Source organism: Telopea speciosissima, chromosome 1, assembly GCF_018873765.1.
Source record: "Telopea speciosissima isolate NSW1024214 ecotype Mountain lineage chromosome 1, Tspe_v1, whole genome shotgun sequence".
Taxonomy (NCBI): Eukaryota; Viridiplantae; Streptophyta; class Magnoliopsida; order Proteales; family Proteaceae; genus Telopea; species Telopea speciosissima.
Window position 1 is genome coordinate 18,967,289 of NC_057916.1, and position 18,925 is coordinate 18,986,213.

Below are 18,925 nucleotides of genomic sequence, written 5' to 3' on the forward strand. Positions count from 1 at the left end.
GCCATGTATCAAAAGTAGAAACGATATAAGTAGAAGATGGATTTCCATTCATCACATTAAACTTATACATCCCGTTCGATGCATATCCCTTCCCAACATAAATTCTCCCTTTGGACACTATTACGTTCCCTGACTCAAACAGGATTTTAAATCCATGTTTGTCAAGCAAACTTACAGAAATTAAATTCTTCCTAATATCAGGAACATAAAGTACATCATTCAAAGTAAGCTTCTTTTCGGAGGTGAGATTCAGAACCACTGTGCCTTTACCTATGACCTTAGTAGTTGAAGAATTTCCCATAAAGAGATCTTGTCCATCTACTATAGGTTCATAAACTTTGAACAGATTTTTGTTCTTGGCAACGTGTTTGGTTGCACCAGAATCTATCCACCATTCCTCATCATCACCAACTGTGAATGCTTCAGATATCACAGCAGCCCTATCATCATTATCAACAATGTTGGTTTGGTCCTTTTGTTGCTTCTCCTTGAGATAAACTCGACACTGTTTCTTGAAATGATCGGCTTTTCCACATTTTCAGCAAGCCGCTTTAGGGTTAGTAAAACTATCCTTTTTCTTTTTCGAAACAGATCATTTCCCATCAAACTTTCTCTTTTTGCCCTTAGAATATGCATTTTCTATAACATGAGCCTTTAGAGATTTTTCTTCCAATTCAAGTTTATCCAATTTACGAGAATTCTCTTCAACTTGGATATACTGTATCAGCTCTTGTATAGTCATTGCATCTTTCTTTTGTTTCAACTCTTTTTGACAGTCTTTCCAAACAAGAGATAACTTAGAAATAATTGAAGATACTTGGAAAGACTCATCAAGAGAATGGCCCTCAGAGATTATTTGATTCATGAGATCTTGCAACTCATAAGTTTGTGAAATAATAGACTTATCACCTACCATTTTGTAATCAAATAACTTACTTATGAGAAACTTCTTGTTGCCAGCATCCTCAATTTTGTGCTTTTTGTCGAGATCCTCCCACAGTTCTCTCGACATGCTGTCTACAAATTTGGACTCATACACATCATAAAGTGTGTTTGACAACTCATTGAGAATATAGCCCTTGCACATGAAGTCGTCTTGTTCCCACTTCTGGCGCTACTGTTTCTGTATCGATGTTTCTCCACTTGAAGTTTCTCCAGTGGTGTTTGTCGGTGCTGTTGGCTTCTCTTCATTCAGAACATGTGAAATCTTCAAAGCAGTGAGGAAGAAATATATTTTCCCTTTCCAACGCTTGAAGAACGAACCATCTAACTTGTTCAGTTTGGTGATCTCATTCCCAGGTATCTTCATCACTGTTGTCTCCTCCATTGATCAAATACTGTCTTAAAATTGTTAGAAAACTAATATCAAAGGAAAGAGAGGACGAAGAGATAGCCAGAGTCGAACGAGAACGCTCTGTCCTTAAGATAGTATTTGCACCCTATTACTACACTGGGTTGCAGTAAATCTGCCTCCAAAGATAAAACAGGCTGGACTGATTACTGATTTACAGAGGTAGTAATCACTTGAAACTATTAGAGAATTGAGAATTCGTTAATGTCTGACTGATTGAAATTGTACCACAAAAATTGAATACTTTGGACTGTCCATTTCACCTTTATTTATAGTGATAGATGTATCCCTTCAAGGCACCTCATGGAATGGGTGTGTCCATTGACATGAGTGGACAGGATTAAAAGATTCTAATCCAAACACTTATATGTAAGTGTCTCTTGAAGATACCCCATGGTATTGGTGTGTCTCTTGGAGATACCCCATGGTGTAGATGTGTCTCTTGGATCAATGGATTAGATTAAAAGATTCTAATCCAAGTGCTATGAATGCACCTATACAAATGGATATGTCTCTTTGAAGATACATGTCCCTTGGATATGTCTCTTTGAAGGTACATGTCCCTTAGCCAAAAAACCAGGCCAACATTGAACCAAATAATGACCCAAAACTGCCAAAAAATCAGACCAACATTGAACCAAAGAATGACCCAAAACCGTCCACACAATTATTGAACAAATTCCAACAAAGAGCGTTTTTCTCCTCTCAGGCTGCAGTTTCACACTTTAGAGAGGTGGGTATCATGGGGCGCCGATCTGCTTTTTGGTTTTCCATTATTGCTTTTGGGGAGCTTGGACAGAGATTAAGTTGCACGTCATGTGAGAAAGAAGATAGATATTTGGGGTTTTAGATTCAAGGGTAAAATAGTAACTCTACATTAGTCAAGGGTAGTTTAGGGATTTCAATATACTTAACAGTATAAAACTAATGGTAGGGACTAATGTGAGTATAGGGCTCTCATGCAGGGGGTGATCTGAGTATTTTCAAATAAGAGGGGGTGATCTGAGTATCGGTCCAGTTTCAAGGGGTGTTTATCCCTAATTTATTTGTCATGTGGAAGGGTAACTAGAGATTGTTGTTAAAATATAGATTCAAATGCGCGCATTTTATATTTACTCTATAGTCTTTACACCCTTTTGGTAGTCCGAAAGTTTTCGATGCTTTACGTTGCCACATGGAAAACTCCATTCTGACTGAAGTTTCAAATGTCAATGTACACACAAATATACACTCACATCTGTTTCTCGGAATTAACATTTCTGAGTGCACACAATATGACTACTAAATGAATGGTATGCCCAATTCCATCGCTAGTATATCGTGAACACATTTTAAGTGAAAACCTATGATAACCACAACCTGTTAATATCATACAATTAATTAACGTTAACCATTTAAATATGGATTTGATGGACACACTTCCAACATAGACTCAAATGAAAAATAGTCAAATTGGGTTTGGGATTTTCAGATAATTCTCTAAACTACATTGGATGTCTTTTTAAGATCCATGCATGTATAACCTCGTATTTTGGAGAATGAGAATAAGAGCGGAATGTCCTTTGTCTATGGTTCTATTTTACCCTATCACGATTCATGAGTCATGACTAACAAAATTTCCAACGGTTGCCCAACTGAAGTTATTCTCGCACGAAAAACATAGTTGAACCTTGCCCACCAGATGAGAGGTGTTGGAGGTGGGGAATGCAAGGTGGAAGAGGAGTAGTGGTTTTCAAACCATAGTACTTTTGAAGAACAAAGGATAAAAAAGATAGGACCGAGTTTCCCTCCACCCACAGAGAATGGGATCTACGGTGAATGGGATCCCAATTAATAAGGATGTCAATCGATATTTGAAAATCCATATTCGATCCGCGCTCTTATCTGTTTAGGAGAATTCGAATTCGCCCGAAAATTAATTGGATACTGATAGGTCATCATTGACCAGAACCAATACCCATATAACACGTGGATGAGCGGGTCAGCTCCGGCTCAACCAATCAAGAACTCGGGTCGCGATATCGAACTCGGGATAATCCCAATTAACCAGAATTGACGATTGACTCAACCCAGTCAAGGACTCCGGTCAGGTTAAGGACATGCTTCTCGCATGACCCTAGTCACACTTTCCGTATGACCCTAGGTCATACACGTGTCGACCAGAGACCGTGCCACCAAGGACCACATGAAACCGAGGTTACCATCCATAAACAAGTAAAGCTTGGGTACCGTTGAGTATCCTAGAGCTATAAATAGCCATGCCAAGCTAAGGTATGGTCTCAATTGACTCTTTCTTGCTTAAGCTCTCTAGCTTGAGATTTCTATCTGTTGCAAACTCTGACTTAGGCATCGGGGTGTACTAATCGGCTCTGGCCGACACTTCCCTGTCTTCTTGTGGTTTACATGTGCAGGACGACCCGATCAGGTGGACTATTGCTCGAGTCATAATTTGTCTCAACAGATACGAATACGATGATCCCCCTATCTGATCAATTATTATCCGATACATTTACCAATCCAGTGATAATAAAATGTCTGAAATATATCTTTGTGTCCGTCTATCCGATTAATTTTTTATATTTTTATAATTTTATAAGTTAAGATAATGTGATTCTTTTTCTAGATTTTCTATTGGTTTATATATATTATTTTATGCATTGTGATACATGGAATCACACATCTATTAAAATAAATACAAGATAAAATCAAAAGTTAAAAAAGTAAGAAAATCAATTCAAAGACTAAGAACTCCTATTCACCATAGGAGGGGAGAGGGCATACAGGAAAGGGTATCGGGAGGGTATTTTGAAACATACGAAAAACCTGAAAAGAGTTTATGAACCCTAGGATAGTGGGTGAACCGTCCTCTCTGGGTGGAGGAAAACTTTGTCCACAAAAATATAAAGGAAACTTAATTTACCTCATGTATAGCTTTCCTTCAGTAATTAATATTATTATTGGTCAACATGAGCAAGGACTCATAAATTATTTTTTTTGGGTAGAAAGCAAGGACTCATAAATAGTTCTTAGTCAACTAGGACTACAAGTGATTCATAGCCCTAGTTGCGTTACATATAACAGCTAATTAATTAGAAGCAGTTTTACTAATTAGATTTCATTAATAACAAGAAAACTCAATAAGGACGTTCTCCTACATAGTTGCCTGGAGGATAATAGTTGCAGGCTAAGAAGAGCTAAAGACTCAATAAGGTTTGTATGAAACCATCTTAATTGCTAGAAAGATCCTTTAATTGATCGATACACAAAATGAGATACAGGGTTATGCATGGTATTTATAACCGATGTCACCAAATTAATCCTTTCCTATATACACCCGAAACTTGCATTGTCTCTCCTTTTACATTCCCGGCCGTTGTAAACGTTATTTGGAAAGTTAGGTGTATCAAACCCTAACCGAGAATAGAACCTGAAATTCAAAAAATCTAATTAAGGAGTCCTAATATTTTAGAGTGCTTAATTTCATTCTCAAACAAATCAAAATATTTCTAATCTTAATTTTCTACCCGGTTTCTATTCGATTAATCGACGATTTTTCGGTTTTAAACCAAACCAAACCGATAATAGAACCTATGAAATCAGAATCGCATCGTTTTTATACAGTGCAATTCGATTCGATTGTAAACGATGGGTTCCGATTCCGACAATCGGTTTCGGTTCCATTTTAACACCTTTATGCTGCAAGTTCTGGTGTTGCGCTACAGTGGAGCTGGATCCATTACAATTAGATGGTCCCTTGCTTTAATCCATGCATGTAGAAAAAGTCATATAAAGAGAAAGTCTCGCAACAATTAAGTTCAGCATTTTTGTAAACTATTTGCAAGACATGCCATGCATTGGATCCAAATTTCATCCATTCATATACATACACTCTCACATTGATATTTTTTGTCCTCACAGAAGTAGAGTCCTTGTCGACTATCTCTTTCGTTCGTTGCCAAACATCATGAATCTAATCCACCGATATATAATAAGGAAGACATCAACCATTAGTATACCAAAACTCATAATGCTTCAATGTAACAATAAGGATCTTTCTCTTGATCGAGGTGTTGGGGGGGGGGGGGGGATAGAAGATGCAAGAGATAGTAGTAGTTTTAAGAAGCTTTACCAATACTTTGAAGAACAAAAGTTACAAAAGATAAAAAGGAAACTTAATTTACCTCATTTATTATTATTTCCTTTAATATTATTATTGATTAACATGAGCAAGAACTCATTACATACTTCTCTTAATTAGAAGTAGCTTACTAATTAGATTTCCTGAATAACAAGAAAACTCCTCAATAAGGACGTTCCCCTACATAGTTGCCTGGAGGATCATAGTTGCAAGTGATGAAGGTCCCTCCACTGTTGCATGTAACTCTACCACAACCAAGCTTAACCGAGTTCCTCCAAACCACCTGGGTATAGTGGTCGCACTGTTGTCCCTCGGCACAAGAATTGGAATTGTAATCATAATACGCTTTTTCGTCCACCCACAGCTTGACAGCGTCTGTAGCCGACATATCACCGGAATTCCAAGCAATGTTCTCACCGTACTGTCCGCCGGAGTGCTTGTGAGCACAATCTCCAGCTCTCTGGTTGGCGTAGTTTTGAGCATAAGCAGCTACTGTGTCGTCCCATGTCATTGATCCAACACCGACATCTGAACGGGCGGCATTGTGGGGTGATAGGTAGTCATTTTGAGAGTTTTGGGCTTGGGAGACATGGAAGAAGGCTAATAAGCCAATGAGGCTAAGAAGAGCTAAGAACTCAAGCTTACATGAAACCATCTTAATTGCTGAAAATTAAAGATGCTTTAACTGATACACAAAATGAGATACAGAGTTATGGTATTTATAGATATTCCGATACCCAATACTTTACTTTCCTTTTCCATTTGCCCCATCCATTCTAAACGTTAGTTTGGAAAAGTAGATCGAGGATTCTGCAAGCCTAGTTGTCTTATTCAACCAAGAAAATTCTCCGTAAGAAACCTTAAAATAGTGTCCCCACCCCCTATTACTAAAAATAAAGTAATCCAAAATTTTAGAATCTAACAATTCAGAGTCTTCCCAAATCGCAGCCGGGCGGCCCGGGCCTGGTTGTCTAATCTGTACATCCTGATCACCCCACAATGCCGCCCGTTTAGTGATTGGTGTTGGATCAATGACATGGGACGACACAGTAGCTGCTTATGCTCAAAACTATGCCAATAAGAGAGCCGGAGATTGTGCTCTCCAGCACTCCGGTGAATCGTACGGTGAGAACACTGCTTGGAGTTCCGGTGATATGTCGGCAACAGACGCGGTCAAGCTATGGGTGAACGAGAAAAAGTACTGACTACAATTCCAATTCTTGTGCCGGGGGGAGAACAGTGCGGACACTAGGCAGCCGGCACAAGGTCACACGTTGTTGTTGAACACACTACGTGTGGATTTTTGACCAACTTAATTACAAACTTTCCAAACTCTCCCCCACCCCCCACAAAAAAAAAAAAAGTATTTAGTGCACGGCATACGCCATCCCAGAATCCGATAAGATACCATTATGGTTTGGTCTGGATTGGACAGTTTTGCCCTTATTTTTCATAAAAAAAATTAGATGATTTGACAGTTTTACACATGATCCATATTGTTCCACCAATAAACGATTGGCCCGGTATCGAGTTTGCACTGTGCCAATATCGATCCGGATAACCCAATATGATATCGATACCTTAAACCATACCCATCCCACTCCCAAAATAAAATAAAAACCCAAAAGAAGTATCCAACTAAATATAGAATTGGTTCGGGAAAACATTGAAAATTATACTATGACGACCAGGTAGATGAATTTCCATCCTACCATGTACTACGTTTAAAGCTTTTTTAATCTTTATCCAGTCTAAAGAATAATTCAAGTAAAGGTACGTGAGGATATATAGAAACCTATCCTTTTCATTGTCTCTCAGTCTTTATGGATTTGGCTCCTAACTTGCAGTGGCAGGAGTTGGAGCATCCACCTCAGCAAAACCATCTAAAAATAAAGGAAACTTAATTTACTTCATTTATAATTTTCTTTCAGTAATTAATATTATTATTGGTCAACATGAGCAAGGACTCATAAATTTATTTTTTTTGGGTAGAAAGCAAGGACTCATAAATAGTTCTTAGTCAACTAGGACTACAAGTGATTCATAGCCCTAGTTGCTTTACAGCTAATTAATTAGAAGCAGTTTTACTAATTAGATTTCATAAATAACAAGAAAACTCAATAAGGACGTTCTCCTACATAGTTGCCTGGAGGATACTAGTTGCAGGCTAAGAAGAGCTAAAGACTCAATAAGGTTTGTATGAAACCATCTTAATTGCTAGAAAGATCCTTTAATTGATCGATACACAAAATGAGATACAGGGTTATGCATGGTATTTATAACCGATGTCACCAAATTAATCCTTTCCTATATACACCCGAAACTTGCATTGTCTCTGCTTTTACATTCCTGGCCGTTGTAAACGTTATTTGGAAAGTTAGGGGTATCAAACCCTAATCATGGTTTTAGTGTACGGTATCGGAATAGGTATTGGTAACACGCAAAATCGATACGATATCAGCCTGGAATGGTTATATCTGACAAAATTACCCCTAAATTTCCTTTTAAAAAAATGACTTTTCTAACCATTTTACCCCTTTGTGCGTAATGTGCTACCAATACGATATCGGTATCTGTGACTAGTAAAACCGGTATGTATCGCTAGATACGGGTGATACGATACCGATACTTAGAATCATGACCCTAACCCGAGTCTTTGAACCAGATCAACCCGACCAAATACATTTTGGACCAAATTGACCCTAATTAGATCGGTTTCAAATTAAGATATTTCACACTTGAAATCAATCTCAAACCGGATGAAATTTATTTGGGTCGAAATCGAAACCAAATCATATAACCCGATAAGAATCCAATACCAGACCAAAATTCATTAAAAAATAAACGTATTTTTTGTCATAATAAAAACCAAACTGATAATAGAAACCAATAAGAACTTGAAACCAAATTAAAGCGAAACAAAAACTACCCTTAATGATTTGGTGGCGGATTCATCTAAAACAAAAACCAGTCCCACCCAACGGATTGACACCCCTGGGAAGAATCATATCCCCTCGAATTGCTCCAATTGCTCACATGGGAGTGGAAATGACCGTCCTACATCCTTTCCAAAAACACTGCACAAGGTGGGATCCACTCCGACTGATCCAATCATCCCCCAAAGAGTTGGGTTGTAATGATGGGAAGTTTGAGTCAAGTAGAAGTAAGTCAATAATGACTCTATTGTACATGATAATGGAACTTGACCCTAGGTCAACTTGGCCTTGGAAGAAAATCATGATTAAACCGAAGTAACGAATCAAACACTGCGGTAAGGAATCAAGAAAAAGCTGGATCAAAAGACAATAATGGAGAAAATTAAGAACTCTTATACCATATCGCATGGTTGGGTAAGATATATATATATTTTAACTCCATTCAACATATTTCCTAAGACAAGTGGAAGATTTGTTAAAGAAATGTCTTATTCATATGTTGTCCCAACTCTTTTTGTCCTAGAGGATAGATCTTGAGGGATGTGGGTTGATAAATTAATGACTACTTTTAAGACTCGAGAGGCCGGGACGTACTCTATGAATGCACCAAGTAATTTATCATAGGGAGAGGGTTTTTTAAGCAATGAATCGACCGTGTGTCGGTTTCGGTCTTTGACCGATCGGTACGTATCGCCCAAGCCTACCGGTGTAGGCCATGAGATCGATGAGAGGTGTTTGGGGAGGGATACAAGGTGCAAGAGCTGTAGTACGTAGTTTATTCCTTTATTGATAAACATGAGCAAAGACAAGAAGTGATACATCGCCCATGTGACATTACATATAACACGTACCTTACTAGAAGTTGTTTTATTAATTACTAAGATTTCCTGAATATATAACAGGAAATTAAACTCCGGCCTCCTCATCAATAAGGACGTTGCCCTATATAGTTTCCTCGAGGATAATAGTTGCAAGTGATGAAGGTCCCACCACTGTTGCACCTAACTCTACCACAACCAACCCTAACCGAGTTCCTCCAAACCACCTGGGTATAGTGTTCGCACTGTTGTCCCCCGGCACAAGAATTGGAATTGTAGTCATAGTACTTTTTCTCGTTCACCCACAGCTTGACCGCGTCTGTTGCCGACATATCACCGGAACTCCAAGCAATGTTCTCACCGTACGGTCCGTCGGAGTGCTGGAGAGCACAATCTCCGGCTCTCTTGTTGGCGTAGTTTTGAGCATAAGCAGCTACTGTGTCGTCCCATGTCATTGATCCAACACCAACCGCTGAACGGGCGGCATTGTGGGGTGATAGGTAGTCATTTTGAGAGTTTTGGGCTTGGGAGGCATGGAAGAAGGCTACTAGGCCAATGAAGCTAAGAAGAGCTAAGAACTCAAGCTTATATGAACCCATCTTTCTTAATTTGCTAGAAAGACCCTTGAATTGATACACAAAATGAGATACAAGGTTGTGCTATTTATAGCCCTATAAGATATCAACCTGGAAGCTTAATTAGGGCAGATGTCACCACACCAATGTCACCAAATTAATCATTCATTCCCATAGCTCTTTAACTTTTTTTCTCCTTTCACATTACCTTTCCAAACGTTATTTGGAGAGGAGAGTACAAGATTTTCTCAGAAGTCTTGGAAAAACAATGAATCCTATTGGAATGAAATATTATTATTGCCTTGAAGAAGAGATTACATCTTTGAGTATATATAGAAGAGAGGATTACATAGGAGAGAGGATTCCACATTTTGGAGACCCAATCTCCTAATTCCAGAATATATCTATTACTATATGGAGAGAGATCATATACTATATATACTAAGAGAGAATATTGAGAGAGATTACATGCTTGGTGCTCAAGATAGAGCAGATATAGAAAGACCGGATATGGTCGGATACACCCCCTCAAGGTGAAGATTCGAGGGATCTAATCTTCAGCTTGTCCCGAAGGAAAGAAAATCTTGTCGTACCAAGCCCCTTGGTCATAATATTCACAATTTGATCTTTTGTGGAAATAAAGCGGACTTGAAGATCGCGTTTGGCAACTTTATCTCGCACAAAGTGGAAATCAATTTCCACATACTTGGTACGTGCGTTAAAGACCGGATTGGCCGAGAGATACGTAGCGTCGATATCGTCACACCATAGCACGGGGGCTTGAGATGTAGAGAGACCAAGCTCACCAAATAGAGACTGGAGCCAGGTCAGTTCAACACAGGCATCGGCGAGGGCCTTATATTCTGATTAAGTGGAGGACCATGCAACGATCTTTTGCTTCTTGGACGTCCAAAAGATTAAATTATGTCCCATGTAGATAGCATATCCACCGGTCGACTTTCGATCATTACCATCACTAGCCCAATCGGCATCCGAGAAAGCTTGTAGGTCCTGAGAGGGGGACTTGATGATGTGAAGCCCATATGCAATTGTATATTTGAGGTAGCATAGAATATGCTTCACCATCGACCAATGGTCTTCAGTAGGGCAATGCATGTACTGACAAGCATGATTCACAGAAAAAGCCACATCTGGACGGGTAAGGGTAATATACTGTAATGCACCCACTATAGACCGGTACTTTGTGGGATCAAAAAAGGGCACACCCCCTATAGAAGATGCTTTAAATGTGGTTGCCATGGGGGTAAGATCCGGCTTGCAATCAGACATGCCGACCTGTTGTAGGAGATCAGTAATGTAGCGTGACTGAGATAGAGTGAGACCATCAGACTTGTTTGTACCTCGATCCCCAAGAAGAAACTTAATAGACCAAGATCCTTTATAGAAAACTCATATGCAAGCTGTTGAAGAAGAGTAGCAATATGCATGGGATGATTCCCTGTAATGAGGATGTCATCCACATAAACAAGGACATATGAGGCCGTGGGGCCTTTAGTGTAGATAAATAATGACGGATCGGCTTGGGATGACCGAAAACCAGACTGAATCAAGAATTGTGACAAGCGGCTGAACTAGGCACGAGGGGCTTGTTTGAGGCCATATAAGGACTTGTGCAACCGACAAACATGATTCGGCCGATTGGAATCTTTGAACCCATGAGGCTAAGTCATATATACCTCCTCATTAAGTACGCCATGTAAGAAGGTGTTTTGTAGATCGAGTTGTCGAACTTCACATCCATTAGAAACAGCCATCGTTAACATCGTACAGATGGTAGTAGGTTTGACAACAAGGTTAAAAGTTTCATCATAATCAAGGCCCTGCTGCTGGTGAAACCCTTTTGCAACAAGCCTAGCCTTGTAACGCTCAGCAGTTCCATCGGCCTTGCGCTTTATCCTGTACACCCATTTACAACCCGCCAAATTTGCATTAGTAGGAGGAGGCACTAAAGACTAGGTGCCATTGTGTAGTAAGGCAACAAATTCATCAAACATGGTCAACCACCATTGGGGATCCTTCACAGCTTGAGAATAACATGTAGGTTCGAAGGGGGTAGATGGGTTAGGTGGGGGTGGGTTATAGTGGTATGTAGAGCTGCGGAAGGGTCATCATAGAGATCACTGAGGAGGCGCGTGCGAAGTGGGGGGTTGTTTGAGGGGTTAAAGAGGGAGGGGGATGGACTAGGAGAGGGGGAGAGGGGATCGACACTTAAAATTGGGATTGGGTGAGTGGTGTTTGGGGGCAGCTGGGGAATGGTGGAGGGTCTGTGGGTAACGGTGGATCAGGTAAAGTAGTTACGGGAAGGGAAACCCAAGGAGGGGAGGTAAGGTGTGAGGGAGGTGTGGGAGAGGGAGATTCTTGAAATGGAAAGCGGAGTTCATCGAACCAGACACGACGAGCAATATAAATGCGGTGGGACTCAAGATGCATGCAACAGTTACCATGGGGATGGTGACTATACCCGAGGAAGACACAAGAAGCGGATCGCGGATCCATTTTATGGTTGTTATATGGTCGAAGAAAAGGAAAGCAAAGACACCCAAAAACTTTAAGAAAGTTGTAACCAGGTGTTTAGGAGGTGAGAAGTTGGTAGGGAGAGATGTTGCCAATACTGGGGATGGGCATTCGATTTATAGTAAACTGCCGTTTCAAAGGCATAATCCCAGTAAGCATGAGGGATAGAGCTTTGAGCCAAGAGAGTGAGCCTTGTCTCAGCAATATGGCGATTCCGCCTTTCAACAGTGCCCTGTTGCTCATGAGTATGAGGGCATGAAATTCGATGGTGAATGCCAAGAGAGGCAAAGTAAGAGTAAAGAGAGCAGTACTCTCCTCCCCAATCGATTTGCATATTTTTTATTTTGGTAGAAAATTGACGCTCAATAAGGGCTTGAAATTGCTTGAAAATAGTGAAAGCATCAGATTTAACCTTAAGGGGATAAAACCAAATATATTTAGTGAAATCATCCATAAAAATAATAAAATAACGAAGTCCAAGAGAATAAACTATGGGAGATAGTTCCCAAATGTCACTAAAAATTAAAAACAAAGGAGAACTACTACGACTAGTTGATTCGCGAAGGGTCAAACGGCATGATTTCCTATTTGACAAGCAGAACACAAGTGAGGAGATGAAGGGAGCTTGACATCGTGGAGCATGAGGCGAAGTGAACGGTCATGAGGGTGACCAAGCCTTTAATTGGTGCCATCGATCATAGAAGGAGAGTTGCGCAAGATTGGTTGAAGGAGCATGTAATGGTTGCAATGGCAGATAGTAGAGACCACCGTGGCTAGGTCTCGTAAACAGAAGCGATTGGACGTCAGATCCTTCACATGGAAATGAGAGGCATGAAATTCAAAAAATACACTGTTATCAGAAGCAAACTTATTGACAGAAAGCAAAGAATTAAAAAGATAAGGTACATGTAACACATCAGAAAAGGATAAAGAACGAGAGGGAGAAGAAACAGAAGATAAACCAATATGGGAGATCGAGATAGAATTACCATCACCAACTAACAAACCATACTTACCATTATACGGCGCGTATGAAGAGAGGGACTGCAAATCAGGTGTCGCATGATGTGTGGCTCCAATGTCAGGGATCCAATGGAAAAGGCCATGGGTGGTACTAGAGGGGGGTAGTGTGGATGGGGTGGAGGATCGTTTCTTGCTCTTTGGAGCTAGAAGCTCTGATACCATATTGGAATGAAATATTATTATTGCCTTGAAGAAGAGATTACATCTTTGAGTATATATAGAAGAAAGGATTACATAGGAGAGAGGATTCCACATTTTGGGAACTCAATCTCCTAATTTCAGAATATATCTATTACTATAGGGAGAGAGATCATATACTATACTAAGAGATATTGAGAAAGATTGCATGCTTGGTGCTCAAGATAGAGCAGATATAGAAAGACCGGATATGATCTGATAAATCCATGCAGAAGCAGAACATGGTGGTTCTAACTTTTAACACCGAGAGATTCTTAAAGTAAACACCACCATATGCCTTATTAAAAAAAAAAAAACACCCACCAGATGGAATTTGCCAGTCTGAAATCTCTGTCAGGGTCCAACATGAACATCATAATTGAGATGGCCGAAAAATAAGGAGAAAAAAAAAAAAACCCTCTACAGTGCCTTAATCTTGCGGTGCACTACAGTGCGAGCGTGAGAGCTCGACAAGTGAAAGATGCTATATCCAACGGTGCCGAGCTTGAGAAGAAAGAAGAAAAGAATTTGTCTTACATTGAGCTCGCACCGTTGGATGGAACTTCTTCTAGTAAGATGTTGGACTATCACGTTATTATTCTCACAATGCTATGATTTTTTTGTAAGCATTTTTCTTTTACTTAAAAAGTAAAAGGTGTTTCAAACAGAGTTTAAATAATTTAAGAATGCTCTTGAAAATCCTAAACATCGGAGACTACAATTATAATTTACAAGGGAAAATGATTGAATCTGAATTTCAAATTTAGTGTGGATTTTCTTATCTTCGTTCTTTTTTTTTTCTTTTTGTGGGTTTTAAGCAAGTTCCAAGCTTCTTTATCCACGCTAAAGGCCAATTCAAGTTCATAAGGAAATAGAGTTCATGTTTCAGTGGAAAATTTTTCCTTTCTCAGTCTTCCATGGCTGAAGTCAAGTCGACTTGGACCACTGAAACCCATTTAGAGATTGGGATTACACTTTTGGAAAAGGAATAAATTCTTTTAAAATCTCTTGTCGGTACAATTGACCTTTCCGTGTGCTCTCAGCCAATTTGAAGGCGTGATGTGAGTTTAATTGGCCGTGTCGTCGATCCGGAGGGTGGAAAATTATCCTTTTCGATCATTTCCTATCTGTTCTTTTCTTCTTTTTCTAGAGTTTGGCCCATGTGCCAGTGACGAGGCCAATAAGACAGGCCGGGGTATCAATCAGGAAGGATGCGGTGGTCATTTTGTACGTCCTTGTGTTTGGATATAGGAATATATTCGAAGAGAGAACATATTCCTTTATTATTATATATATATGACAAATGATTTGGTGCATAACTACGCACCATGCATGGTCAAGCATGGACTGTCTGATAGGGATAATAGAGGTTGAAATGAGCAGACTTTCCCAATTTAATGTATCGTAACCAGTCGTTATTATATTCTTGAAAAAGATACCCACATCCACAATATGTGATGCTTTCTGGTCATTTTACCCCTTTATGCGTACCGTGCTATCGATATGATATTGGAATCGGTGACTAGTAACACTGATATGTATCACGGGCGATATGATACTAATACTTAGAACCATGACCCTAACCCGAGTCTTTGAACCAGATCGATCCAACCCAATACATTTTGAACCAAATCGACCCTAATTAGATCATTTCAAATTGAGATATTTTTCACTTGAAATCAAACCCGAACCAGATGAAATTTATTTGGACCGAAATCGAAGCCAAATTGATATAACCTGATAAGAACTATACCAGCCAAAAATTCATTAAAAAAAAATATTTTTTATCATAATAAAAACCAAATTGAGAAGAGAAACCAATAAGAACTTGAAACTAAATTAAAGCGAAACAGAAACTTCCCTCATTGATTTGGTGTTGGATTCATCTAAAACCAAAACCGGCCAGTCCCACCCAACCGATTGACGCCCCTAGAAAAGTAGAAGAACGACTGATCCAATCATCCCCAAAGAGTTGGGTAGTGATGATGGGAAGTTTGAGTCAAGTAAAAGTAAATCAATAATGGTTCTATTGTAGATGATAATGGAGCTTGACCCTAGCTAGGTCAACATGGCTTTGGAAGAAAATCATGGTTAAACCGAAGTAACGAATCAAACATTGTGGTAAGGAATCAAGAAAAAGCCGGATAAAAACACAATATGATGGAGAAAATTAGGAACTCTTATACCATATCTCATGGTTGGGTAAGATATAGATATATATATATTTTAACTCAATTCAACATATTTCCTTCCAAGACCATAATAATGAGAAGTCTAGCTAATTTCTTATTGGTGAAAACATTTAAAAATATTTATAAAAATATTTTTCAAGCGTATGTTCTAATTAATCATAAAGTTTAATTACCAAGAGTTAAATACTGAGAGTTATTGGTATAAAGTAGCTCCTCAATGAGTTCTCCGATATTGCTTTGAAAGAATTACTTGATAATTTACCGCCAATGTGTGACATTCTACATAGAATTGTCTTGGTTCCAGAAACTACTATGCAAAATTTACAATATTATCGAATAAATCCAAAAGAACATGTTGAACTCAAAAAAACAAGTGGAAGACCTATTAAAGAAATGTGTTATTCAAGAAATCTTAGCCTCATATGTTGTCCCAACTCTTTTAATCCTAGAGGATAGATCTTGAAGAATGTGTGTTGATAAATAAATGACTACTTTTAAGACTTGAAAGGCTGGGACTCTATGAATGACTTATCATGCTATTTGGCATATCAAATGCACCAAGTAATTTATCATAGGGAGAGGGTTCTTTAAGCAATGAATCAACCGTACGTGTGTCGGTCTTGGTCTTTGACCGATCGGTACGTATCGTTCGAGCCTACCGGTGCAGGCCACGAGATCGATGAGAGGTGTTTGGGGAGGGATACAAGGTGCAAGAGTTGTAGTACGTAGTTTATTCCTTTATTGATAAACATGAGCAAAGACAAGGAAGTGATACATCGCCCATGTGACATTACATATAACACGTACCTTAGTAGAAGTTGTTTTATTAATTACTAAGATTTCCTGAATATATAACAGAAAATTAAACTCCGTCCTTCTCATCAATAAGGACGTTCCCCTACATAGTTGCCTGGAGGATCATAGTTGCAAGTGATGAAGGTCCCTCCACTGTTGCATGTAACTCTACCACAACCAAGCTTAACCGAGTTCCTCCAAACCACCTGGGTATAGTGGCCGCACTGTTGTCCCTCGGCACAAGAATTGGAATTGTAATCATAGTACGCTTTCTCGTCCACCCACAGCTAGACAGCATCTGTTGCCGACATATCACCGGAACTCCAAGCAATGTTCTCACCATACTGTCCGCCGGAGTGCTGAAGAGCACAATCTCCGACTCTCTGGTTGGCGTAGTTTTGAGCATAAGCAGCTACTGTGTCGTCCCATGTCATTGATCCAACACCAACCTCTGAACGGGCGGCATTGTGGGGTGATAGGTAGTCATTTTGAGAGTTTTGGGCTTGGGAGACATGGAGGAAGGCTAATAGGCCAATGAGGCTAAGAAGAGCTAAGAACTCAAGATTATATAAACCCATCTTTCTTAATTTGCTAGAAAGACCCTTGAATTGATACACAAAATGAGATACAGAGTTGTGCTATTTATAGCCCTATAAAATATCAACCTGGAAGCTTAATTTTCATCAAAAAAAAACCTGAAAGCTTAATTAGGGCAGATGTCACCATGCTGATGTCACCAAATTTAACCATTCATTCCCATAGTTTTTTTAATTGCTTTTCTCTCCTTTCACATTTTGCAGAGTAGATTGACCCAAAAGTCTTGGAAAAAAACATGAATCCATACAGGAGCAGCACATGGTGGTCCTAACTTTTAACACCGAGATCGAGAGATATTCTTTAAGTAAACACCATCCTATGGAATATGCCAGTCTGAAATCTCTGTCAGGGTCCAACATGAACATCATAATTGAGATGGCCGAAAAATAAGGAAAAAATATCCTCTAAAGTGCTGTAATCTTGTGGTGCACTGCATTGTGGGTCTCAGTGCTGATCACGTGAAAGTTGTGACATTCAAAGGCATCGAGCTTGAGAAGAAAGAAGAAAAAAAAATTGTCTTACATCAATTTTGCACTGATGGATTAAGCTTCTTCCACGTGTTAAGTTCTTACACCAGCACAATAGTGCACTGCAAGATGTCGACACTATAAAAGATTTTAATCTGAAAATAAAATGTTTATTTTTTTTAGTAAGGTGTTGGACTATTACGGTTATGAGTCCGGATCAGCTCCACATATGGGGAGGATAGTTATTCTTCACATAAATGAGAAATTGACACGTGTTACACTCAACTTAAGAAGACTACTGTCTATTGATTTTTGTTTTTAGAATTTTTTCTTTTTTTTTTATTTCCTTTTAAAAAACGTAATTCAAAAGTTACATAAGGGAAAAGTCGACACGTGTTATAGACCAGACGGTAAAACTAGAGACTATTTAGCGATAACACTATTATCAAAAAACCTGAACTTCGTCTCTCTCAGGGTCAGTCGTCTCAGACTCAAGTCTCTCTACACCATTCTAAGCTTCATACACTCAGACACATTTCGTCTCATTCCGACAAGGATCAGAAGAAACCAATTGCAAATCTTCCTTCGAAGCTCCATTTTCTCTGTAGGCTCCTAAAAACACTAATGCATGGCGCTCATCAATCTCGCTGCAAGGATTAGAAAAACCTACTTGTAAATCCTCCTTGCCCTTGTTTTATGCCTTACTTTTCATCCACCCTTTCTCTTATTCTGCAAAGGTTATCTACTCTTGTTACTCCTTTGATACTCCATCTCAGTTCACCCATTCTCAGACCCATCTCCATAGACAACTTATTTTCATCACTCGATCCCTCTTCTCACTACGGTTCAAGTGATTTCGAGTTACATGAAGACGAACCCTGCAACCCAACGAGCCAAGTCTTGATGGGTTTCTTGAAATACTCAAGCAGACTACAAAGTTTACCTCAACAACCCAACATAAGGTTTGTTTATTCTGTAATTTGGGCTCTGAGACATAAACTAGAATTGGCTTCCTTGGCCTTCAAATGGGGTGAGAAATGGGATTGTAAGAGTGTAAAAGATTGGGAATTGATGATTTGGATACTCAGAAAGCAGAAGAGTTTCAGTGTCGTTTGGAGCTTCAATCGGGACATGCATCGATCTTCCAAAAGCTTGAGGAGCTAGAGATGGTCATAGCTAGGCAAGATTTAGGGTAGTAAAATTCTCTCTGTTATGCTTTCTCAGCCTACCATGGACAATGACCTCGTCTTCTTCCCTTGTTCTTCATCGTCATTAACATCATCAACAAAATTAGCTTCTCTGTGCTCTTCAAATATGGTAA

General features: G+C 39.3%; 3 protein-coding genes and 1 pseudogene across 4 annotated transcripts in view; 1 reads left to right on the forward strand and 3 right to left on the reverse strand.

Annotated features, from left to right (window-relative positions):
• LOC122664298 (indole-3-acetaldehyde oxidase) overlaps window positions 1-18,925 on the forward strand; it is a 110,048-nt gene that overhangs the window by 54,827 nt on the left and 36,296 nt on the right. The window lies entirely within an intron of this gene.
• LOC122664341 (pathogenesis-related protein 1A-like) lies at window positions 5,633-6,153 on the reverse strand. Its single transcript, XM_043860121.1, has one exon. It carries the CDS (start codon window positions 6,142-6,144, stop codon window positions 5,653-5,655), a length of 492 nt encoding a protein of 163 aa, XP_043716056.1. The 5' UTR covers window positions 6,145-6,153; the 3' UTR covers window positions 5,633-5,652.
• LOC122664362 (basic form of pathogenesis-related protein 1-like) lies at window positions 9,351-12,803 on the reverse strand. 2 transcript variants are annotated; one of them, XM_043860154.1, is made up of 2 exons: window positions 12,782-12,803; window positions 9,351-9,814 (listed from the first exon to the last, which is right to left on the reverse strand). In XM_043860154.1, the coding sequence occupies exons 1-2, from the start codon at window positions 12,801-12,803 to the stop codon at window positions 9,351-9,353; spliced, it is 486 nt and encodes a 161-aa protein (XP_043716089.1). The 2 variants fall into 2 exon arrangements, with proteins under 2 accessions (XP_043716089.1, XP_043716079.1); XM_043860144.1 differs by lacking the exon at window positions 12,782-12,803 and having other exon boundaries at window positions 9,351-9,842.
• On the reverse strand, window positions 16,627-17,118 carry LOC122664380 (annotated as a pseudogene).